This window comes from Schistocerca gregaria, chromosome 11, assembly GCF_023897955.1.
Source record: "Schistocerca gregaria isolate iqSchGreg1 chromosome 11, iqSchGreg1.2, whole genome shotgun sequence".
Lineage (NCBI taxonomy): Eukaryota > Metazoa > Arthropoda > Insecta > Orthoptera > Acrididae > Schistocerca > Schistocerca gregaria.
Window position 1 is genome coordinate 114,798,577 of NC_064930.1, and position 26,909 is coordinate 114,825,485.

Genomic DNA, 26,909 nt, shown 5'->3' on the forward strand with positions numbered 1-26,909 from the left:
AATCCACGGTGTTGCTGTGAAAAGTGCTGTCTAGTCTGTTACATACTGCTCCAAAACGGGATTGTGTAGGACAATTTCAAAAGGCTTTGACTGGGCCTTTGAAGTGTAATTATATCAAGGTGAGTACTGGAGTAAGATAATGTGATAATGACCTGTAGGTACTGTAGCTGTGTGTGAGCGAAGAGTGTAGGCAGCTTGGGAGATAAGGTGGGAATCCTGATTTCCTCAAGATGGGTCTCCGCCTTGGGGGAATAAGTTGGTGCTAAAGTGGCCCCTGGAGATATTATGTGGCAGTGGCGATAGGAGCATAGGTGTTTTGAGATATGTGCTGAGGCACAATTGTCAAAGCAGCCTTTCGATTGCCTGATCATATCAAGCTGACCTTGCTCACATGTGATCATTTCAGAAGCTTTCAAGGTCAGGGTGGCCATTGGAGCATGAGTGCGTTACGGTCCCATTTGTGACACAAACAGCAGACATTGAGCAGTAAGATTGTGTCAAAGTGATGTGTGGTGAATGTGATCGTCTCAGCTAGGCTTTGAAGATAGTGTCAGTGTGACTCTTGGAGCATAGCTTATAACTGTTTTAGCTGGGACTTTAAGGTGTTCAGATATCTTTTGGGTGTATCATTATGTCAAGGTGGTTTCTGTAGAGAGTGAACCCTTCAAGGCTGTCTAGTAATATCATTATAATGTACAGATAAACACCACAGATAGCGGATTATTGCTTAATTCGTAGTTTCACTCTACAAACAAGAGCATCTCTAGTTCTTCGTTGCCCTGATGGCAACCCATTAAAGGTTCGAGGTTCCTCTCAGCATTATCTTCAACAAAAAGTTGGGATGAACACACCACAGACCATCTAGACATGATCACACTTGGAAGGTGTTCATTATGTCAGGGAAGCTACGTAGAGTCTGGCCACCTTTGGAGAGTATCATAGTGTCACGTCAGTTTTTGGAGAATATGTCATTGTCATTGTGGACTTTGGAAGTAGTGATCATATCAGGGTGGCTATTCCGTCATATATAAGGGGGATTCAAAAAGAAACGACCTGGAAGCAAAATTACAAAAACCAGTACCTGTATGTCAGATGTATTGACCTTGGCTGTTGAGACACTTGTCCCACTGTGACCCAAGACGGTGAATGGCTGTCTCTTAAAATTCCCAGGGCTGCGATGTTAACCAGTTCCCCAGCCCGACGGCGTCGTCCGAGGTGCATCGTTTGCCCCTCATAGCCTTTTTAAGGTAACCAAAAATTTCGTAATCACAGGGGGAGAGGTCCGGACTGTATGGAGGGTGGCCGAGAACCTCCCATTGGAATTTCTAGAGGAGTGCAGCGACTGTGTAGGTCGTGTGAGGCTTTGCACCGTCGTGGAGCAGAGTGACCGCACGGGTGAGATTGGCTGGTCGTTTTGATTTGGTCACTTGGCGAAGGGTGGTCAAGATTTGCGAGTAACGCAGGGCACTCACTGTTGTCCCTGTGATTACGCCATTTTTGGTCCCCTTAGAAAGGCTCTGAGGGACAAACGATTCTCCTCAGATGACGATGTTCAGCTGTACATGCAGAAATGGTTAAAATTGCAGCCCCGAGAATATTATGAGACAGCCATTCACTGTCTTGTGTCACAGTGGAGCAAGTGTCTCAACAGCCAGGGTCAGTATTTCTAACATACAGGTACTGGTTTCTGTAATTATGCCCCTGGCTCGTTTCTTCTTGAACAGCCCTTATATATAATGTAGTACCCATTTGGACATGAGTGTTTCAAGGCTGCTTAGGTGAGGGTATTAAATCACAGTAACCTTTGTAGAGCATGACAATGTGAAAGTAACCTTTTGTCATCGTGACCATGTCAAAGCACCCTTTAAAGGTAGAGATTATGTACAGGTGGTCTTTGCAAACATGGGTGTATCATGGTATCAGTTAGAACATGGTGATGTTAAGACAGTGATTGGGATGTATGTTGATGTCAAGGTGGTCTGTGGTGAATGTGGTCATGTCAACTGGCCTTTGGGGATCATGCCAATGTGGCCTTCAAAGCATGGGTATATCAAGGTGCCAACTGGGACATTATGGTGCTTATGGCAAGTGGTCTCTGTATAGTGTGGTCTTGTCAAGGCAGTCTTTTGGCGAGTTGCGAGTTATATCAGTGTAGCGTTTGAGCTGATTATCGTGTTAATATTGCTGCCGTAGCATGAGTGTGTTGTAATGTCCATTAGGACACAAGAATGTCAGGGCAGCATTTGGGGAATCAGTTGTATCATGGTAGTTTTTATAGGGTGTGATCATGTCAAGGTGACCTTTGGCAAATATGACTATGAAGCAGCGCTTTTTAGGTGTCATTTGTAAAATGTGGTCAAGTCAAGACGATTTTCGTATGTCTTAGGATCCTTTTTCTAAACCATCGTATCTTGTTGGCCTACAATGTTTCTGGTCTCCTTTGAAGAGTTTGGAGTTGACGATACTAGAAGGAGATTTTCAGTGTACTGTTGGGAACATGATGGTGTCAGCGTAGTCAGTGGAGAGAGTAATAGTAACAGGATGGCCTTCACAGAGTGTGGTGGTAGCAACAAGAACTTTGGAGTGCGAAAGAATAGTACAGCCTTCTGAGTGTGTGTCGACTAACATAATCTTGTATGTGCGTTCTTGAGAGTGATTGTATTATATGATTATTTTTGACTGAACCACACAATTATGGTACTGTGATTTGGGTAGAGGTGGGAGAAAAACATAAGGTGTTGAAATTTCGTTTGTTATTTGTGCAGTCACGTTTTTCTTGCGTAAAATATTGAAAGTAACCAATTTTTGGAATGTTTCTCATATAAAAGGGTAATTCGAGCTGTTTTGATTACGGGCAAGTATATGTGTTAATTGTAGTTTATTTAAAATGAGGCAAAATAGGTTAAGGGTATTTGGTAACATATTCCATATACATGAAAACTACTCTACCGACTTCCAAAATGTGTCTGAAGTAATGGCTTTTTATGCAGCAGTGTGTTCAACCTGGAACACACACTATTTTTTTCGCCCACTTTGATTTGGAAGCGAGCGTGGATTGAATATTTTGTCATCTGTTCAAGCGACAAATTATGATAAATTTTTATTTTCTTTTTTCTGTATATTGCTTCTTTATGAGTTTGTATTTCTATCTTGTTACAATAAACATACATATTGCCCTTTAACGTAGATTTTTAAAGTTTTATTTTTAAAAATAAATGTCTCCATTCTCTACTGTCAATCAATGTTTCCAATAAAAAGTTCTGTGTTGAATTTGTTGCTCTGTTTCGTCAAGTGGAACTGGAGCACTTTTAAAAAGCTAATAACAAAATCTACATCTGCTATAGAGCAACGTCGATTTCGAGCTGTGTGTTTGCTCTTCTCAGTACACGTTTCTTTGGGAAACACTTTGTCGTGTAATTGCTCACTGTCAATCTAGTTTCTCCGGGCTTAAGGCAACTACGGAAAAGAAAGATATTTATATTATTTCAACGAACTGCAACAGTACAGATTAAAGACTATTTTCAAGGTGTAAAGTCTTCTTTCAACACGTGCTTTAGTTTTTAAGTTCATTGTCATAGAAACAAGACGACGACTAATTTAATGTAAAATGCGAACCACACGATATTTCGAGGAAAATATTTGCAAGTACCAATTTGGAACGATTTCCTTTCTTAAGTCACTGAGTTCATTCCGACTGCATAGGAAGAAAGGTTCCCGCATGTTATACAAAACTTGGCTTGTTACACTTGTCCTGCGACCAAAATTCTCTCATATCTTGTTTCACTTCTATAGAGTTAGTTGCATAGCTTTTATGTTGTTTGTAACAGATTTATATTTGTTTTTGGATAACTTCAGTCTTGATTAAACACGTTTTTCTTCTTGTTTACCAAGACTTGCTTCGCTAAAGTTACAAAATCTTCAACGCTATTTTTTTTTAATTTGGCTTGTCAAATAACAGAAAAAAATACTTTTTAGTGTCTATACATAAATAAGTTCAGTTTTCGAATAAGTTATTCACAAATTTAAAACAATGTTCAATACTTTGTTAACAGATGTGGTTTCTGCTGCTTTCTGTACTTCGTAACATAGCTGTTACTCTGTTACAGTATAGCACGTACGGCGATAATACAGAAGTACACTACTGGCCATTAAAATTGCTACACCAAGAAGAAATGTAGATGATAAACGGGTATTCATTGGACAAATATTTTATACTAGAACTGACAAGTTATTACATTTTCACGCAATTTGGGTGCCAGTTGCTCGGCCACCATTGACCAGACGTTTTCAGTTGGTGTCAGGTCTGGAGAATGTGCTGGCCAGGGCAGCAGTCGAACATTTTCTGTATCCAGAAAGGCCCGTAGAGGACCTGCAACATGCGGTCGTGCATTATCCTGCCGAAATGTAGGGTTTCGCAGGGATCGAAGGAAGGGTAGAGCCACGGGTCGTAACACATCTGAAATGTAATGTCCACTGTTCAAAGTGCCATCAATGTGGTGACCGAGACGTGTAACTAATGGCAGCCCATACCATCACGCCGGGTGATACGCCAGTATGGCGATGACGAATAGACGCTTCCAATGTGCGTTCACCGCGATGTCGCCAAACACGTATGCGATCATCATGATGCTGTAAGCAGAACCTGGATTCATTCGAAAAAATTACGTTTTGCTATTCGTGCACCCAGGTTCGTCGTAAAGTACACCCTCGCAGGCGCTCCTGTCTGTGATGCAGCGTCAAGGGTAAGCGCAGCCACGGTGTCCGAGCTGATAGTCCGTGCTGCTGCAGACGTCGTCTAAGTGTTATTCGTGGATGGTTCTTGCCATGCAAACGTCCCCATCTGTTGACTCAGGGATCGAGACGTGGCTGCACGATCCGTTACATTCGTGCGGATAAGATGCCTGTCATCTCGACTTTTAGTGATACGAGGCCGTTGGTATCCAGCACGGCGTTCCGTATTACCCTCCTGAACCCACCGATTCCATATTCTGCTAACAGACATTGGATCTCGAGCAACGCAAGCAGCAATGTCGCGATACGATAAACCGCAATCGCGATAGGCTACAATCCTACCTTTATCAAAGTCGGAAACGTGATGGTACGCATTTCTCCCCCTTACAGAGGCATCAGAACAACGTTTCACCAGGCAACGCCGGTCAACTGCTGTTTGTGTATGAGAAATCGCTTGGAAACTTTCCTCGTGTCAGCACGTTGTAGGTGTCGCCACCGACGCCAGCCTTGTGTGAATGCTCTGAAAAGGCAATCATTTGCATATCACAGCATCTTATTCCTGTCGCTTAAATTTCGCGTTTGTAGCAGGTCATCTTCGTGGTGTAGCAGTTTTGATGGTCAGTAGTGTTCGATATTGCAGTGCTTGTGTTTTTTTGATCACGATGCAAAGTTTCTTCGGTGACCACAACACCGTTACGAAACGCATCAAATGAATTCGCAGTTGCGAGTAATTACTACCATCTCCTGTAGAATGGAATAACGACAGTGAAAATCTGCGCCGTACCGGGCCTCGAACGCGGGTTTCCCGCTTATCGCGACCCATCGCCTTACCATCTGGCTAGTCGAGCTGGCGAATTTCAATTAAAAAGTCCCGCCTGTAGGGGAATATGCGTAATGGATGCACGAGTGCAGATTGTAGAGACTTGGTGGACGATATATGGAAGTTTGCGGTCTGGCCGTGAGGGTTGTTCAATAATCAAATGATAAGGCTACCGCTTGCGATATGCGGGAAATCCGGATTCCGATCGTAATTCCATACAGCTGATGGTTGTACATAGTCACAATCTCTAATACATTTCACGTATATAATATAGAAAAGTTATTTACGTTGAAAGTTACGCCTGGATTTTTCATACCATATGTGGAAAATAAACTCCCTCTAATAGAAGACCTTTCGTATCTGCTTACACCTTAGCTTCAGCCACAGAATTCACTGGCGTACTCATGAATAACGTGTTCGCAAATTGTTTCATCCTTTTAAACCAGCTTGATCTGTCGAACCAAGTAATACATCTTTTCACGTGTTTTTCGTTCGAACCAAAGGCTGCGTAAGATTTCATAACTGTAATGAAGAAACCTTCACTGAAAATAGTACAGTTAAGGTAAAGATTAGTTGAACAGCATTCTAGAAGTCGTCTCCATGTAGATGCCTGATGGAGATGTTGGTTTCAGTATGAGGAGGTCACGCGACGTCTGTATCAACTTTGAGCTAAGTACACTGACGAAAAAAAAATCGCAACGCCAAAAAATTCTTCAGAACAAACAATACAGTTGAGAAGAGACCAAGACCAGTCAGAGAAACCTCAGACAAATTCAGCAACGCTGGAATACATCAACTCACTTGCAACTCCTGTCAACTCACTTGCTACTCCTGTCAACTCACTTGCTACTCCTGTCAACTCACTTGCTACTCCTGTCAACTCACTTGCTACTCCTGTCAACTCACTTGCAACTCCTGTCAACTCACTTGCAACTCCTGTCAGGTGCAATACATAGGACAAACAAGCAGAAACTTCCGAACGAGGTACACAGAGCACATGAGAGCTCTAAAGAGTGACAGCACACATTCAACTTTTGCAGAACACCTAATGAACAAAAACCATAACCCCACTAATATCGAAAACTATCTACACATTCTGAAAAACAGCAACAGTCTATACCGACAACTACCGATAGAAGAAAATTACCTCATACAAAAGGCTATAGTCAAAGGGAAAAATGTAATAAATGAAAACACAACAGGCTGCAACAACAAACTCTTTACCGCTCGGAGAGAACTGACCAAGGACACAGAACAGAAAGCACACACACTCAAAAGAACCACTTGCCCATCACACACAGAGACATACATAACGAACATAAGTCGCCGTAATTCGCGCTACAGTTTTTCATAGCCTCTCTCGCCACATGCGATACGCCTCTCGCGACACACGCAAACAGCAAGATGGCGTAATATTCTGGATCAGAAACAAAATGTTAAAGTTTTGTTTCTCTGTGTAAAAAGCGGCCACACACCATCCAACGAACGTGAGTACATGAATAGCTAATCAACAGCTAAATACATACCAAAATAACTGGTTTCCACAAAAGTACCACAACCCCAAGTATATACTGCCGACTTACGATGTTCACCTTTGAGTATTTGTTTACTAACAGCCGCTCACATGGTTGCAGATGACATGATGTTCGCTAAGTAAAAACACGGCAACAGAAAAAAAGAGCACAGAAAATGTGTCACAAACAACGCCAATAATAGCTTAAAACATGCTCTAACATAACGATAAATAAGGTAGTATGAAAGTATTAATATAACACTATATTTCAAAAGGCGATTTGTAAAAATGTAATAATGTTTCACTGTGTTTGTACAACCATGCCATTTTCTGCATGTTTTAGATTTTAAAAAAACCACTGATAATGGTGATATCTGTCGCCGAAACTAGTTTTGGGATAATAAAGAAAAAAAAAACAAATAACACGGTGTTTTGCATCAAGGCGGACTCAATTTGTGAAATTACTTTCTATGCAAATACGGACATAATGGAAGAGTTCCAAGATAATATTATTGTTATGGAATATAGTCTCAGTTATGTGACTGGATTTGCGATTTCCTGTCAGAGAGGTCACAGTTCGTTGTAATTGACGGAAAGTCATCGAGTAAAACAGAAGTGATTTGGCTCTGAGCACTATGGGACTTAACATCTGTGGTCATCAGTCCCCTAGAACTTAGAACTACTTAAACCTAGCTAACGTAAGGACATCACACACATCCATGCCCGAGGTAGGATTCGAACTTGCGACCGTAGCAGTCGCGCCAGAAGTGATTTCTGGCGTTCCCCAGGTTAAAGTTTATAGGCCCTTTTCTGTTCCTTATCTGTATACAAACCATTTGGGAGATAATCTGAGCAGCCGTCTTCGGTTGTTTGCAGATGACGCTGTCGTTTATCGACTAATAAAGTCATCAGAAGATCAAAACAAACTGAAAACCGATTTAGAAAAGATATCTGGATGGTGCGAAAAGTGGCAGTTGACCCTAAATAACGAAAAGTGATGTCATCCACATGAGTGCTAAAAGGAAATCGTTAAACTTCGTTTACTCGACAAATCAGTCTAATGTAAAAGCCGTAAATTCAACTAAATACCTAGGTATTACAATTACGAACAACTTAAATTGGAAGGAACGCACAGAAAATGTTGTGGGGAAGCCTAACAAGAGACTGCTTTTTATTGGCAGGACACTTAGAAAATGTAACAGACCTACTAAGGAGACTTCCTACACTACGCTTGCCCGTCTTCTTTTAGAATACTGCTGCGCGGTGTGGGATCCTTACCAGATAGGACTGACGGAGTACATCGAAAAAGTTCAAAGCAAGGCAGCATGCTTTGCATTATCGCGAAATAGGGGAGAGAGTGTCACAGAAATGATACAGGATTTGGGATGGACATCATTAAAAGAAAGACGTTTTTTGTTGTGACGGAATCTTCTCACGAAATTGCAATCACCGACTTTCTCCTCCGAATGGTTCAAATGGCTCTGAGCTCTATGGTACTTAACTTCTGAGTGATCAGTCACTTAGAACTTAAAACTACTTAAACCTAAGTAACCTAAGGACATCACACACATCCATGCCCGAGGCAGGATTCGAACCTGCGACCGTAGCGGTCGCGCGGTTCCAGACTGTAGCGCCTAGAACCGCTCGGTCACCCCGGCCGGCTCCTCTGAATGCGAAAGAATTTGGTGACACCGACCTACGTAGCGAGGAACGATCACCGGGATAAAATGAGGGAAATCAGAGCTCGTTCGGAAATATATAGGTGTTCACTTTTTCCGCGCGCTATAGGACACTGGAATAACAGAGAACTGTGATGGTAGTTCGATGAACCCTCTGCCAGGCACTTAAATGTGATTTGCAGAGTATCCATGTAGATGTAGAAGTAGACGTAGATGCTACTGGCGCGAAATTGGAATAGACATAATCTGTTGTAGAAATTACCTACCAACTTTTGTGACACAGTTCCTCATGGGTGTTGCGATTTTTTTTTCCATTAGTGTTCTTAGCCTATAACAGAGTTACGAGAATTTTGCCACCAGCTCACGTGTTACTCATCGGAAGAGGTTGTGCGCTGGGATGCCTTGTTGCTACCGGAGCACTTTCTGGCTGGCCTGCACCACGTGCGGGGACCGCGGAGAGGGGGAGGGGCGACGTTAGGGGAGGGGGCGGAATTTTGGGGTGAATGGGAGGGGAGTGCTACGGGGTGCAGCGACCGCTGGCGGGATGCCACCACCCCGGATCAATAGGGAATCCAGCCCTCCGCCGCCTGATATTTCGGGGTTCGGTTGCATTGCGGCGTTCAGAAGGAGACCCAACTCCCGTAGTGGAAGTCGCTCTATCTCAGGACACAACCTCTCCTACTAAAACGTAGACTGTCACGGCCGGAAATATCATGTCCATTATACGAGGGCTAGCCACAAAGTACATTACGTTTTGGAATTAAAAATAAAGTATTGGAAAATTTTTCTATTATATACAGATGAAAGTCACACTTCAATACTACTTTTCTACATAGTTTCCATTTAAATTAAGGCACTTATCGTAGCGATTGACGAGCTCGGAAATTCCTTCGTCGTAAAATTCGGCCGCCTGCGCCTTCAACCACGTGGTTACCTCTTCTCGACGCTGTGCGTCGTCATCAAAATGCTGCACAGCCAACCACTTCTTCACTGCTGGGAATAAGTGGAAGTCGCCCGGTGCCAGGTCGGGACTGCACGGCGGATAAGGAAACAACTCCCACTTAAAAGATTCGAGACCTCCACAAGTGGCATTTGCCGTGTGGGCCCGGGCGTTGTCGTGAATCAGCAAGATCTTTGAGCCTAACTTTTTTCTCTGCCTCGTGATGACTGGGTGTTGTTAGTTACATTTAAGTAGTTCTAAGTTCTAGGGGACTGATGACCAAGGTGTTAAGTCCCATAGTGCTCAGAGCCATTTGAACCATTTTGAGCCCAACTTTCCCCTGCGCTTGTTTTGTATTGCTCTTCTGAGGTTGTGCAGAGTTTGGCAATACCTTTGAGAGTTTATTGTAGTGCCTCTTTCCGGGAAATCCACAAACATCGTATTTCTACCGGGTCACTGATTAACCAGGTGGTTGAAGGCGCAGGTGGCCGAATTTTACGACGAATGAATTTCCAAGTTCGTCCATCGCTACGATAAGTGCCTTAATTTAAATGGCAACTATGTAGAAAAGTAGTATTGAAGTGTGGCTTTCATCTGCATATAATACAAAAATTTTCCAATACTTCATTTATTTTTAATTCCGAAACGTAATGTACTTAGTGGATAGCCCTCGTAATTATCCGGGCTGTTATGCCGTGGTCGGTTAATGAATTATGTTTCAATTCTCAACGTTTCGTCTCCGACTGCGGGAGACATCTTCAAGGGGGTCTGTAGCTCGATGCAAGGTCCAACATTCCCACCGGCTCGCTACTGACTGCCGCTGAATTCCGTGTCCGCGGCGTGACGTCACGTGTTTTGAGAACGTCAGTGCAATTGGCCGCTGTCCGCTGCCGTCGATCGCCGTTGCCATCACCCAGTGGTGTACGGGTGGTACACATCTTCTTCAACATCGGCATCCATGTACCGTTTAATTTCACGCCCCTCTCCTTTCGATTGAAATCATTACCGTGTTTGGCGATTTCGGTTGCCTCCCTGTAGAGCCTTCCGTAATATCCGCTTGTGTCCGCTAATACTTGCGTCTCCTCGAAACGAATATGGTGGTTTCCTGGCTGGAAAGCATGCTCCGCAACAGCTGATCGTTTCGTTTCTCCTCTTCTTCAATCGCCCTTGTGCTCTTCCAAACGTTTTGGAACAGTTCTTTTAGTGGTACCCACATAAATATCTCCACAGCTGCATGAGATCCTATACACTCCAGCCTTTTCCGATGGTTTACGAGCGTCCTTGGCAGGCTTAAGGTATTCCTGTATCTTCCTGGTGGGCTTGTAAATTACGGTATTATTCCGCTTCGTTAAGATCCTCCCTATTCTTTCCGTTACATTTTTAACAAACGACAGGAATACCTTAGATTTTGCAGTAGCCTGTACGTCACTATGGTTTCTGCGTGGCTGTCTCAACGCACGTTTTATTTCGGCGGACGAATAACTGTTCTTCATTAGTGCATTGTTGAGATGTTCCATCTCAGAGTCGAGCAACTCGGGTTCACAAATATTTCTAGCTGTGTCCGCTAACGTCTTGCTAACATCCCGCTTCTGTTCCGGGTGGTGGTTCGAATCCCGGTGCAAATAACGGTCCGTGTGCGTGGGTTTGCGGTGTACTGAGTGGCCCAAACTACCATTTTCGTTTCTAAAAACAAGCACATCGAGGAAATGTAATTTACCGTCTAACTCCTCCTCCATTGTAAACTGAATTCTCGAGTTTATGCTATTCAGATGTTCGTGTAACCGGCTTAGATCCTCCCTGCCATGTCTCCACAGCACAAACGTGTCATCCACGTATCGGAACCATATATTTGGTTTTTTGCTGGCAGTACCTAAGGCTTGTTCTTCGAATTTCTCCATAAAGAAGTTTGCAATTACGAGATTTAGGGGGCTTCCCATAGCCACGGCATCCATTTGCTCATAAAACTGTTCATTCCATTTGAGGTATGTGGTTGTCAAACAACACTTAAACAGTTCCGAAATATCGGCAGGAAAAATTCGATCCAGCCATTCCAATACATCATTAAGTGGAACCATGGTAAACAGCGATATCACATCGAAGCTGACCAATATGACCTGCGGCTGGACCACTATGCCATTCAATCTGCTGATTAAATGTGTCGAATTCTTTATATAAGAGCCCGAACGGCCCACACGTGGTTTTAACAGTGTAGTCAAAAATTTGGCTAACGAGTAGGTGGGTGAACCAGTGGCACATTTTCTTTATGAATTTTGGGCAATCCATAAAGCCTCGATGGTAGCGGAACCGAATTGTAGAGACCTTTCTGTACACTCTCTTAAATGGAGAACTTTTTTATTAACCGCGACACCGTTCTGAGAACGTTGTTACTGGGGTCCTTATTGAGCTTCCTATTTCCTGTTTCTAAACGTTTGGAAGAGCACAAGGGCGATTGTAGAAGAGGAGAAACGAAACGATCAGCTGTTGCGGAGCGTGCTTTCCAGCCAAGGAACCTCCACATTTGTTTCGAGGAGACGCAAGTACTAGCGGACACAAGCGGACATTACAAAAGCCTCTACAGGGAGGCAATCGAAATAGCCAAACAACCAAATAATTTCAACCGAAAGGAGGGGGGCGTGAAATTAAACGGTACATGGATGCCGGTGTTGAAGAAGACGTCTACCACCCGTCCACCACTGGGTGATGGCAACGGCGATCGACGGCAGCGGACAGCGGCCAATTGCACTGACGTTCTCAAAACACGTGACGTCACGCCGCGAACACGGAATTCAGCACCAGTCAGTAGCGAGCCGGTGGGAATGTTGGACCTTCCATCGAGCTACAGACCCACTTGAAGATGTCTCCCGCAGTCGGAGACGAAACGTTGGGTGTTGAGACAAAATTCATCAACAACAGCCCGGATAATTATAATGGACAACCTCTCCTGGACGCAAGCCATTCCTCTTTTATAAGCAACTAATTTTGTCCCCGTTTCATACCAGATTTTGTTGCGCACTGCAAAACGAGTTGCAAGTATACTGCTCACAGAATGAGATTTTCACTCTGCAGCGGAGTGTGTACTGATGTGAAACTTTCCTGGCAGATTAAAACTGTGTGCCGGACCGAGACTCGAACTCGGGACCTTTGCCTTTCGCGGGCAAGTGTTCTACCAACTGGCCTACCCAAGCACGACTGACGCCCCGTCCTCACAGCTTTACTTCTGCCAGTACCTCGTCTCCTACCTTCCAAACTTAACAGAAGCTCTCCTCCGGATCTTGCAGAAGTAGCACTCCTGAAAGAAAGGATATTACAGAGACATGGCTTAGCCGCAGTCTGGGGGGTGTTTCCAGAATGAAAAACACTTGCCCGCGAAAGGCAAAGGTCCCGTGTTCGAGTCTCGGTCCGGCACAAAGTTTTAATCTGCCAGGAAAGTTTTTGAAGTATACTGCTGCCCATTAAAACTACAACGCCAACAAGATGATACGCAACAAAGAAAACTGCAGTAGCCCCTATAAGTACTACGTGCTTGGATAGCAAGTTGGTTGGTTGATTGTTTGGGTAAGGATACCAGACAGCGTGGTCATCGGTCTCATCAGATTAGGGAAGGATGGGGAAGGAAGTCGGCCGTGCCCTTTCAGAGGAACCATCCCGGCATTTGCCTGGAATGATTTAGGGAAATCACGGAAAACCTAAATCAGGATAGCCGGACGCGGGATTGAACCGTCGTCCTCCCGAATGCGAGTCCAGCTGGATAGCAAGTGATTAGCTTTTCAGTGCAACGATGCAAAGTAACCAGCAGTAACGACATCTAAAGGGTGGTTCTAATTAACCTTTCGCTATTTGAGCCAGTGTAGACGGAAAACTGTCAGGCTGCTGCGTAAGTTCGTGGCGTTTTTGTTTTGCGTGTTGGCATTCCGGTCGCTGTGAGTTTACTTATCGATTGCCTTTTTTTATTTTTGGTTCACTGTTGCTATTTGACTTTACATTTTACCATTTTGTCGTTTGGAGATACTGAGTGAAGTTGTGGACGCTAGAAATGGGGTGCCAGTTGGAGGAATCTGAACATTTCCGACATATTCTTCTATTCGAGTTCACTAAAGGTTGACAGCCAGAAACATTTACGGCGTGTTTGAGGATTGTGCTGCTGGACGGCAAGAAATGGTTTTTACGTTTTAAGGTAGATATTCAGTCTGTATATCGAGAAAGCAGTAAAGGAAACAAAAGAAAAATTCGGATAAGGAATTAAAATCCACGGAGAAGAAATAAAATCTTTGAGGTTCGCCGATGACATTGTAATTCTGTCAGAGACAGCAAAGGCCTTGGAAGAGCAGCTGAACGGAATGAACTGTGTCTTCAAAGGAGGATAATGAAATGAACATCAACAAGAGCAAAACGAGGATATTGGAATGTAGTCGAATTACGTCGGGTGATGCTGAAGGAATTAGATTAGGAAATGAGACGCTTAAAGTAGTAAATGAGTTTTGATACTTGGGGAGCAAAATAATTGATGATGGTCGAAATAGAGAGGTTATAAAATGTAGACTGGCAATGGCAAGGAAAGCGTTTCTGAAGAAGAGATATTTGTTAGCATCGAGTATAGATTTAAGTTTCAGGAAGTCGTTTATGAAAGTATTTGTATGGAGTGTAGCCATGTATGGAAGTGAAGCAAGGACGATAAATAGCTTAGGCGAGAAGAGAATAGAAACTTTCGAAATGTGGTGCTACAGAAGAATGCTGAAGATTAGATGGGTAGATCACACAACTAATGAGGAAGTATTGAATAGAATTGGGGAGAAGAGGAGTTTGTACGACAACTTGACAAAAAGAAGGGACCGGTAGGTAGGGCATGTTCTGAGGCATCAAGGGATCACAAATGTAGTATTGGAGGGCAGCGTGGAGGGTAGAAATCGTAGAGGGACACCAAGAAATGAATACACTAAGCAGATTCAGAAGGATGTAGGCTGTAGTAGGTACTGGGAGATAAAGAAGCTTGCACAAGATAGAGTAGCATGGAGAGCTGCATCAAACCAGTCTCAGGACTGAAGACCTCAACAACAACAAGGTGGATCTTTTTGAGATTAGTGACCCTCCACGTTCAGGAATACCTCCGGGGTTTGATGGAGATCGGTTGAACGGATTAATCCGCAACGATCCACGTCAGTGTAGTCGAGACTGGCAAATGCGATGAACTGTGATAATTCCACCATCGTGTGACATTTGCATGCAGCGGAGAATGTTAAAACATCGGGTGTGTGCGTAGTGCATGCTCTAAGACAAAATTACAAAAATCAGCAAGAGGCCATATATACATCTCTGCTTGCTCGCCATCAAATAGCTCGTGAGTAACACCGACCATTCCTGCCCTGTATCGTTACTGGTGGCGAGAAATGGTGTCTTCATGCTGATACAAAGAAAAGAAAGGAATGGTTGACGCCAAACAAAGACCTGCTCGCTTCCACAAACAACAGTGTTATGCTTGTGGTGGAACAGCGACGGTGTGGTGTAGTACGAATTGTTTCCCCTGGGTGTAGCCACCACTGCTGACATTTGTTGTTAACAACTGAGACGCTTCGCAGACGCAGTGGGAGAACCACGACCAGGAAGATCCAAAGAAGAGCAGCGCGTTTCGTCACAGGGTTATTTGGTGAGCGTGATAGCGTTACGGCGATGTTTAGCAAACTGGAGTGGCAGACTCTGCAAGAGAGGCGCTGTGCATCGCGGTGTAGCTTGCTGTCCAGGTTTCGAGAGGGTGCGTTTCTGTATGAGGTATCAAATATATTGCTTCCCCCTACTTATACCTCCCGTGGAGATCACGAATGTAAAATTAGAGAGATTCGAGCGCGCACGGAGACTTTCCGGCAGTCGTTGTTCCCGCGAATCATACGCGACTGGAACAGGAAAGGGAGGTAATGACAGTGGCACGTAAAGTGCCCTCCGCCACACACCATTGGGTGGCTTGTGGAGTATAAACGTAGATGTAGATGTAGATGGAAGACTGCGTGAAGCGATGCTACTCCACGATAACGTCCGACCGCATTCTGCCAGACTCACAGAAAACACTGTACAGGGGTTGAGTTGGGAAGGCATTCTGCACCCACCTTATTCACCTGATGTTGTGTTCTCAGATTTTCATCTTTCCGCTCTCTCTGTAGAACAACCTTTAGATAACTTCCTTACCGGATGAAACCGGTCTAGGAACTTACGTCGAAAAGGTCTTCGCCTGGAAATCATTTTATTTCAATAGTCGCGGATTAAAAGTTACACCAGCACTGGCAGACTATTGCTGATAGCGGAGGGGAATATGTTATTAAAAGTTTTTTATTCCAGTCTTAGATCACACAGATCATGACTGTGTGGACGATGTGGCATATACTACACCTTATTTTACACTATTGGCTATTAAAAGTAGTACACCAAGAAGAAATGCCGATGATAAACGGGTATTCATTGGACAAACATATTATACTAGATCTGACATGTGATTACATTTTCACGCAATTTGGGTGCATAGATCTTGAGAAATCAGTACCTACAACAACCACCTCTGGCCGTAATAACGGCCTCGATACGCCTGGGAATTGAGTCAAACAGAGCTTGGATGGTGTGTACAGGTACAGCTGCCCATGCAGCTTCAACACGATACCACAGTTCATCAAGAGTAGTGACTGGCGTATTATGACGAGCCAGTTGCTCGGCCACCATTGACCAGATGTTTTCAACTGGTGAGAGATGTGGAGAATGTGCTGGCCAGGGCAGCAGTCGAACATTTTCTGTATCCAGAAAGGCCCGTACAGGACCTGCAACATGCGCTCGTGCATTATCCTGCTGAAATATAGGGTTTTGCAGTGATCGAATGAAGGGTTGAGCCACGGGTCGTAACACATCTGAAATGTAACGTCCACTGCACAAAGTGCCGTCAATGCGAACAAGAGGTGAGCGAGACGTGTAACCAGTGGCACCCCATACCATCAAGCCGGGTGATACGCCTGTATGGCGATGACGAATACACGCTTCCAATGTGCGTTCAGCGCGATGTCGCCAAACACGGATGCGACCATCGTGATGGCCGGCCGCGGTGGTCTCGCGGTTCTAGGCGCGCAGTCCGGAATCGTGCGACTGCTACGGTCGCAGGTTCGAATCCTGCCTCGGGCATGGATTTGTATGATGTCCTTAGGTTAGTTAGGTTTAAGTAGTTCTATGTTCTAGGGGACTGATGACCACAGCAGTTGAGTCCCATAGTGCTCACAGCCATTTGAACCATCGTGATGCTGTAAAAAGAACCTGGATTCATCCGAAAAAATGACGTTTTGCCATTCGTGCACCCAGATTCGTCGTTCAGTATACCATCGCAGGCGCTCCTGTCTGTGATGCAGCGTCAAGGGTAACCGCAGCCACGGTCTCCGAGATGATAGTCGGTGCTGCTGCAAATGTCGTCGAACTGTTCGTGCAGATGGTTGTTGTTTTGCAGACGTCCCGATCTATTGACTCAGTGGCTGCACGATTCGTTACAGCCGTGCGGATAAGATGCCTGTCATCTCGACTGCTAGTGATACGAGGCCGTTGGGATCCAGCACGGCATTCCGTATTACGCTCCTGAACCTACCGATTCCATATTCTGCTAGGAGTCATTGGATCTCGACCGACGGGAGCAGCAATGTCGCGATACGATAAACCGCAATCGCGATAGTCTACAATCCGACCTTCATCAAGGTCGGAAACGTGATGGTACGCTTTTCTCCTCCTTACACGAGGAATCACAACAACGTTTCACCAGGCAACGCCGGTCAACTGGTATTTATGTATGAGAAAGCGGTTGGAAACTTTCGTCATGTCAGCACGTTGTAGGTGTCGCCACCGGCGCCAACCTTGTATGAATTCTCTGAAAAGCTATCATTCGTCTATCACAGCATCTTTTTCGTGTCGGTTAAATTTCGCATCCGTAGCACGTCATCTTCGTGGTGTAGCAATTTTAATGGTCAGTAGTGTAATACATACGTAACGTTTCGCATACGCAGCATTGTTTTCGGCTGAGAAAAAAAAATGCGGTGTATCACATTCTGGGCAACGCTCGTATTATGTTACTTAAGGCCAGACCTCTCCGGTACTGCCCACAGTCTCTAGCGCGAGCGCGCTAAAACACAAGGTAATAATTTCTGTTAATTTTTGACACCCGGTCGTATGCAGAAGAAACGCGTAGCAGAGCATGCCGGAATTCCACAGCAGCAGGATGGTCGCCTATCGAGCTTGCGGCTTGTCGTTCTGCATTGTTCTTCCTCGTGTCAGTCAGAATCCCGTGACTGTTACGGGAATTTGAAACGAAGGGGTTCAGGAGGGCACGCTCGGCGCCGTGCTGGATCTCAGCGGCTCCACACGACTAGCGCCCGAGAGGACAGGCATACTGTTCGCTGCATCGTACATCATCGTACAGCAACGTCATATACCTTGAATAGGAAAATGCGCTTGTTTGCTGCAAGGCAAGTGCCCACACAGACAGTGCGTCGACGTCTGGAACTACACGGAGTGTCAACACGGTGGCCACTGTTGCAGCTTCGCTTGGTGTGGTAGCATAGAATGGTGCACCGACAGTGGTGTAATACGACAGCACTGGATGCACCATGCCATCTTCTCAGACGAGTAACAGTTCTGAATACAGCGTCACCAGGAATGAATGGAGGCTCTGAGGAGAACCAACGTTATAAGATAGCATTGTATGTGTCTAACACATGGCGTGATGGTATGTGGCGCCATTGGGTACATAGCGCAACCACCTCTGTATTCGATAGCCAGTAATTTGCCGCCGGCCATTGTAGCCGAGGCGCTTCAGTCCGGAACCGCGCTGCTGCTGCGGTCGCAGGTTCGAATCCTGCTGTGGGCATGGATGTGTGTGATGTCCGTAGGTTAGTTAGGTTTAAGTAGTTCTAAGTCTATGCGACTCATGACGTCAGATGTTAAGTTCAAATGGTTCAAATGGCTTTGAGCAGTCCCCAGAACTTAGAACTACACTCCTGGAAATTGAAATAAGAACACTGTGAATTCATTGTCTCAGGAAGGGCAAACTTTATTGACACATTCCTGGGGTCAGATACATCACATGATCACACTGACAGAACCACAGGCACATAGACACAGGCAACAGAGCATGCACAGTGTCGGCACTAGTACAGTGTATATCCACCTTTCGCAGCAATGCAGGCTGCTATTCTCCCATGGAGACGATCGTAGAGATGCTGGATGTAGTCCTGTGGAACGGCTTGCCATGCCATTTCCACCTGGCGCCTCAGTTGGACCAGCGTTCGTGCTGGACGTGCAGACCGCGTGAGACGACGCTTCATCCAGTCCCAAACATGCTCAATGGGGGACAGATCCGGAGATCTTGCTGGCCAGGGTAGTTGACTTACACCTTCTAGAGCACGTTGGGTGGCACGGGATACATGCGGACGTGCATTGTCCTGTTGGAACAGCAAGTTCCCTTGCCGGTCTAGGAATGGTAGAACGATGGGTTCGATGACGGTTTGGATGTACCGTGCACTATTCAGTGTCCCCTCGACGATCACCAGAGGTGTACGGCCAGTGTAGGAGATCGCTCCCCACACCATGATGCCGGCTGTTGGCCCTGTGTGCCTCGGTCGTATGCAGTCCTGACTGTGGCGCTCACCTGCACGGCGCCAAACACGCATACGACCATCATTGGCGCCAAGGCAGAAGCGACTCTCATCGGTGAAGACGACACGTCTCCATTCGTCCCTCCATTCACGCCTGTCGCGACACCACTGGAGGCGGGCTGCACGATGTTGGGGCGTGAGCGGAAGACGGCCTAACGGTGTGCGGGACCGTAGCCCAGCTTCATGGAGACGGTTGCGAATGGTCCTCGCCGATACCCCAGGAGCAACAGTGTCCCTAATTTGCTGGGAAGTGGCGGTGCAAGTATGGTGGGTCTGACACACCGGTGTCAATGTGTTCTTTTTTCCATTTCCAGGAGTGTACTTAAACCTAACTATCCTAAGGACATCATACACATCCATGCTCGAGGCAGGAATCGACCGTGCGACCGTAGCGGTCGCGTGGTTCCAGACTGTAGCGTCTAGAACCTCTCGGGCACCTCAGCCGGCATATGTTAAGTCCCATAGTGCTCAGAGCCATTTGAACCATTTTTTTTTTTGGTAATGTTTCGTATTTTCTTCTATGATAATGATCTGTTCCTTCTAATTATGGTAACAGAATGTAGGATGGTGTACGTAGTTTTACATTCTTTTGCCGCGATTGGACAAACAGGCGCAGCTCTGTATTGCGACACAGACTCCACCCTACCGGTGGTAAAACACCCTTCCTCGCGAGAAAATCGCCGACACAGCAGTCCGTCGCTATTGGAAATTCTGCCCAGGGCGAGTGCGGGGGTGGGTGGCTCGTATGTTGTTACACCTAGCGCCACCAGAGGCGCGCCGCTGACGTGTCCCTCGTGCACGACTACCCCCCCCCCCCCCCCACCCCCCTGCTCTCACCGCCTCAACCCACCCGACCAACCCTCACGGCTTTCGATATTGGTTCCTTTCTCGCCAGCGCAGGGGCGGAAACCTTAGAAGTCCCGAGCGGCGGAGGAATTGAATATTCTTTGCGCCGCTGCGGCGCGTTTGTCAACACGGGGGGACACTGCTTAAAGGGACAGAGCTGTACGTGTGTGTGTGTTTTGGAAAGAGGAAAGGGGGGGGGGGGGGGGGGAGAGCGTTATGTGGACACTCTGCTCCTAGGCGCGATCGTATGCGTTTACGCTTTCTCTTTGTCGGCAGCACAAAGACATCATTGCGATGTTCCTTTACGCACTGCTTTGCACGGGCTGGTGGAGTTACGGTTCAGTCATGGCCATCCGCAGAAATCTTTCCAAGAAGAAGGTTGGGGGGGGGGGGGGGGGGAGAGGGGTTAGATTCTCCAAGATTTCCAGTTTCTATGTCTAACTGACTGAATGAGTTTGATAATGCATCGTGCCGAAGAGCTAAATTTGACGAAAACAGAGAAAACCTTTTCCATCTCAAAAAGAGTGGTACTTACCCACTTCCTTCTAGGTTTCATTAATACGTAAACGATAAGAGTATTTCAGTAGTATATGCAAGTTAAACGCATTCATTCTGTTACCTAGCGACTCGCCCTGACTTCGCACGGGTAGCGCTAAATATCTCCGTCTGGACTACTTGTTTATTCTTCGTACATCCATATTTAAATTGCCGCGCGGGATTAGCCGAGCGGTCTGGGGCGCTGCAGCCATGGACTGTGCAGCTGGTCCCGGCGGAGGTTCGACTCCTCCCTCGGGCATGGGTGTGTCTGTGTTTGTCCTTAGGATAATTTAGGATAAGTAGTGTGTTAGCTTAGGGACTGATGATCTTAGCAGTTAAGACCCAGGCGCGCAGTCCGGAACCGCGCGACTGCTACGGTCGCAGGTTCGAATCCTGCCTCGGGCATGGATGTGTGTGATGTCCTTAGGTTAGTTAGGTTTAAGTAGTTCTAAGTTCTAGGGGACTGATGACCGCAGCTGTTAAGTCCTATAAAGTCCTATAGTGCTCAGAGCATAAGATTTCACACAGATTTGAACTTTTTGTTTTCGAGCAATAGGTACACTCATACTGCGAATTACTGGCAGACGAGCAAACAGAAAAGTAGCTAAGATAACAAATTACAGTGGGAGACTTGATCACGACCGTAACGGGATTAGTCACCCTGCAAAATGCATTCCTCAAGGTACAAAAGGCGCAAGATGTTCGAAATAGGGAAGGATGGGAACTATACAGTATGTTCAAGAACAAAGAGGGAATAATAAGAATTGAATTTGAACAAATCAGTGCTCGGATTAAAAAGCATGTAAGACAGGGATGTACCACACCTACTGCTCAATCTACACCTCGGAGAAGCAATGACGAAAATAGAGGAAAGGGTGAAGTGTGGAATTAAAATTTCTGGTGGAAGGATATCAATGATAAGATTAGCTGATGTCATCGCTATGCTTCCTAGACGGATTAGCTGATGTCATCGCTATGCTTCCTAGAGGTGAAGAATGATTACAGGATCTGCTGAGTGGAAAGACAGCAAAGTAACAGAAGTGAATTTACCGATAAACTTATCAAAAGTGACGAACTGCGAGTAGGCGAAATTACGGAATTCCGTTGCCTTGGAAGCAAAGTAACAGATGACGGACGAAGTAAGGACGACACAAAAAGCAGGTTACCACAGGGACAGAGGGTATTCCAGGTCACGAGAAGTCTGCTGCCATCAAACATAGGCTTCATCTGAGGAAGAAATTTCTGATACTGCACGACTGGAGCACACCTAGTTTGTAACGGACTTTGGGAAATATAGAAAAGAAGAGAATCGAAGCGTTTGATATGTGGTGCTACATAAGGATGTTGTAAATGGGGTCGACTGATAAGGTAAGGAATGGGGAGATTGTCCGCAAAATCGGCGAGGAAAAAAATGTGTGGGGAACACTGACAAGAACAAGGGATGGAATCATAGGACGTGTGTTAAGGCATCGGGGAATAAGTTGCGCAGTTATGAAGGGAGCTGTTGCGGGTCAGACTGTAGACGGAGGCAGAGATTGGAATACATCCAACAAAAATTTGTGGACGTTGGGTGATGGCAATGGAATTTCTGAAAACCATGGATGCGGTACATCAGGACCAGTTAGGTTGTGGAGGATAAGATGAAAATAATTCTCTCAGTTTACTGTAATCGTTTATTTATGTCTTTATTCGTACAACAATTTTTTTCTTGTTTTCAATTCAACAGTATATTATAAGAAATTCATATCTAGTACAAAGCTTCCTGATTTCCAATCACACATTAAATATACAAAATAAATTGGAATTTAAACTAAGGAAAGAATTACAGGAGAAAAATATCAGTCATCAATAAATTGAATAATTCTTTTCACATCAGCCAGGACAGAACTGTATTTAGACTATGAAGGTAAAAATTTAGTAAAATAAAGACATAAATCATTACCAGCGGTTGGTGTTCATCTTCAGGTGATGCCTTTTACATCTGTCAGACAGTGGCTGCATGATCTGAATCGAGTTCAAATTTGAGTACTCTAAGTAAAATATACGAAAAATTAGAAAGGTGAACAAGGAATAATGACAACTTATGTCTTCACTGATATTCTATAAGACCCATTATCAAGCCTAAGCCATTGTCTTGAGCCAACACGAAAGATATTTTTTGTCAAAACAGATAATAAAGAAAATGTGTTGCAGTGCAATTATTGCAAAACTGCACTTAATATTTGCAACTATGGGCAGCTTTTCTCATTACAATAAGATTTTAAACGCGATAAATGAATGTAATTTCGATTCGAACACACAACCACAGCGCTAGTAACATAAGTATGAAAATGAGTATTCATCATTTGAAACAGGGTAACTGAAGTATCTGAATTTTCCATGCTACTGTAGAAACGTTTCACATATCTTCCTGTAGAACAAATGTAAATGTAGATTGTATCATTCACTAGAAACTGCAACCAAACGTCGTTAGAGGTGTAACAGACATGTTGGCACTGGCTCAAGCCTTTGTGTTTGTAGAAAAATTACACAAAATACACATTTATAAAAATCCCCTAGTAAAGTTAACACTTCGACAATAAAAATTCATCGTAACACAAAAAATGGTTTAATAAATAAGAAATAACATTTACTTCCAAAGTTTGGAACAATTAATAGATGAGATACAAAATAATGATTGAAGATGATGATTACAGATGAATATAAACCGAATGTGTTATGGTAACAATTGCTAGCGGTCACTGCATCATCATGGCGATATTGGGAAGGGACATACGTGAAATGAAGGAAAAATTGTGTGAAACTAGAAACAGAGGAATCAACAGGGGATGTAGATGTCATCAGGTGAATTATCACATGAGAGGTCACAAAGATTTTTATTGTCTTCTACTTGTCATTGTAGTTTTTCCCTCATTTCAGCTGAATCATGTTTATATATAGGGCATACTGCATCCTGTTTACAGCAGTGGACGTAAAAGTAAATTAATTGTGCACTTCATAAAGGGTGAACATGTACACTTCGCTTTAGGCAGGTTTTTTGTGGATTACAAAGCATTTGATTTAACTGAACAAAAAATTATGTGTAATATGGACTAGGAACAAGTAAGCTATTAATCAGTTGAAATCGATATGCAAAAGTAAATAAATAAAACATGATTTTGCGACTGGTTGCTGCTTATTTGGTAATTTTATGGTTTACGGTTGCTGCACAACTTGGGAACCACATGGAGCCCACCATTCATAAGCAATTGTACAGAATGTCTTTGTATACCATGCAGTGGCTCGTATGTGCTTCTGTACACTCATGTAATTGTCTTTCTACCCATCTGCACAGCTGTAAGTAGCAATTTACACAAAGCCCCCCGTTTAGAAGAGAGAAATTTGCACCACTGTATAGATAGCACAATTGTGCGTAAGACAATTTGTGTTATTGTGTAGGTTCAAGATGTGGAGTGTGATGGGGCAGTGGATAATTTTCGCTGTTGTTCAGTAGACTGCTGGTATGATCAAACTGACTGCACAGGTTTGTGGTGATGCTTTGCACTATTGTGAACATTCCAGGATAGTACTCATGGTGCAGACTGTGGGATATTGGGCGGTTTCTGCTCTTGTGTAGGTGGCACAATAGTGCAGTGGACAGGCTCTGGTCCTATTGCAGTCAAAATATTGTAACAATTTGTAAACTGTGCAATAGTGTGGGGAATTGTTATCTCTGCTGCACAGATTGCCCGAGTACACAGCAGACAGTTTGCATTGTCATGCAGACAGCCTGACTGGTGCAGCTGACAGTATGCATTTTCATGCAGACAGCCTGACTGTGCAGCTGACAGTATGCACTTTCATGAAGACAGCCTGACTGCGCAGTTGACAATAGGCATTGCTACACAGACAGCCCAGTTGTGCAACTGACAGTTTGCACTGTTATTGAGACTTCCTGACTGTGCACCAGGCAGTTTGCACTGTTATGCAGACAGCCTGACCATGCAGCAGTCAGTTTGCATTGTCAGACAGACAGCGTAACTGTGCAGCAGACAGTTTGCACTGTCATGCAGAGAACCTGGCTGTGCAGCAGACACTTTGAACTTTCATGCAGACAGCCTGACTGTGCAGGAGTCCGTTTCCACTGTCATGCAGACAGCCTGGCTATGCAGCAGACAGTTTGCACTGTCACATAGACAATCTGACCGTACAGCAGGCAGTTTGCATTTTCAGACAGATGGCCTCACTATGCAGCAAACAGTTTGCATTGTCAGACAGACAGCATAACTGTGCAGCAGACAGTTTGCACTGTCATGCAGAGAACCTGGCTGTGCAGCAGACACTTTGAACTTTCATGCAGACAGCCTGACTGTGCAGGAGTCAGTTTGCACTGTCATGCAGACAGCCTGGCTGTGCAGCAGACAGTTTGCACTGTCATGTAGACAATCTGACAATACAGCAGGCAGTTTGCATTGTCAGACAGATGGCCTCACAAACAGTTTGGATTGTCAGACAGAGAACTTAAATGTGCAGCAGGCAGTTTGCACTGTCATGCAGACAATGTGAGCATGCAGCAGACAGTTTGCACTGTCATGCAGACAGCATGACTGTGCAGCAGACAGTTTGTACTATCATGCAGACAAGCTGACTGTGCAGCAGACAGTTTACACTGTCATTCAGACAGACCTGACTGTGCAGCCTGTTTTCAATTGTGCACTAAAGAATTTGCAGCTGTGTGTACATTACCTGAGCATGCAGCAGACAGTTTGGAATGCAGTGCATACACAGGTGGCTCAATTTGTACTTCTGTGTTCTTTGCCTCCCCGTGTACAGAACAGTTTGTACATGCTGCGCGACTATGTGGTGACCAACTTACTCGGTAATATAGTAGCCTATATCCCTCTCCAACACTATGCAACAATCCCCTCCCATATTTCCAAGAATGTGCAGCAGATGATAATGATCAAGTAGATGCACATACACAGAATTCACTATTATTTCCAGTTATACGAACAAGAAGTCCTCTTCACACAAACAATAAACCATCCATTCACAAGGCGAAACCAGTGGATGCAATTCCAGCCCCGCATCACATTGTCACAGAGTCTGTAATGCAGAGGATCAGAACTTCCTGCACTGTGGGTTGGCCAGCGAGTAGAGTGCGCCAGAGTAGACCTTCTTGGGCGTGGCACGCCACGAGATGATGGCGGCTGCCTTGAACGGCTCGGGGTCGCACCCCGAGCAGACCCGCATCACCTCGGCCACCTCCCCCTCGGCAGGCTCTCGGGGGTAGGGCTCCGCCTCTGGCTCCAACAATGGAGGAGGTGTCCCAGGCTGCAGCAACAATGGCGCCGCCTCCACAGGCAGCTTACTGAAGGCGAACGAGCCCGACAGCACCGACGAGGAACCTGCAAAACCCGACCCACACTCAGTCCCGGTTCTCTACCTGTCAATTCTTGATCACTATATTACATATACACTACATATACTTGATGATCATTCCACAGAAAATGTATGGGATTGTTTCGAACTGTGGATTAATGTAGTAATTAACATTCACACAACTTGGTGGTTCTGTGGGATCTAATCATTGTAATATGACTACAACTGAACATAGCACACCTAAAGGAACTTCTGGAGTGTTTCCCAAGCTGAATTGAGGGCAGCATGGAGGATAGAAGCAGTGTTATGCGGTATTGGCGCGACCTCTCCAGGGGTTGACTAATTTTTTGTATGGTGAACTTGTGGCCATACAATACCATGAATACTCACAGAGTGGTCCATATATCAACAAGTATTTAATTTCTGTACATTTTTTATTGCATAGCGTCTTCTAGTTATTACCAGCACATATCATGCAAATATGTTGGGAACTTTTTGTTGAGCATCTTATAAATTAAAGAGTTCTTTTGAAACTAATGGTCAGCAGAAGTATCAAGGATGCAGACTATAAGAGACTGTATCACCATATGTATATGCTGAATAAACAGTGCAAAGTGAATCCAGAAACATATTGGTTTTTACAATGTGAGTCTCATTAAATGATCCCAAGGTAAAATGAGAACTAATTAGATCAGAGGGTTACCAACAGCCACATGTACTGTATGTGAATAGGACAAGAAGGGGAAAATATCAGCATGGTGTGCTATGAACTTCCTGCCACACACTGCGGAGCACATTTTTCCATCATCCCATTCGCAACTGG

The 26,909-nt window shown here is 44.9% G+C and overlaps 2 protein-coding genes across 3 annotated transcripts in view; one reads left to right on the plus strand and one right to left on the minus strand.

The window, feature by feature from the left end:
- LOC126295230 (uncharacterized) overlaps window positions 1-26,909 on the plus strand; it is a 2,305,622-nt gene that overhangs the window by 1,528,419 nt on the left and 750,294 nt on the right. The gene's annotated exons all lie outside the window — the stretch shown is intronic.
- LOC126295231 (uncharacterized) overlaps window positions 22,385-26,909 on the minus strand; it is a 171,466-nt gene continuing 166,941 nt past the window's right edge. For both annotated transcript variants that reach the window (XM_049987580.1, XM_049987581.1), the window contains exon 8: window positions 22,385-26,112. In XM_049987580.1, coding sequence (XP_049843537.1) covers window positions 25,826-26,112 — 287 coding nt within the window. In that variant the 3' untranslated portion in view covers window positions 22,385-25,825. The remainder of the gene's footprint in view (window positions 26,113-26,909) is intronic.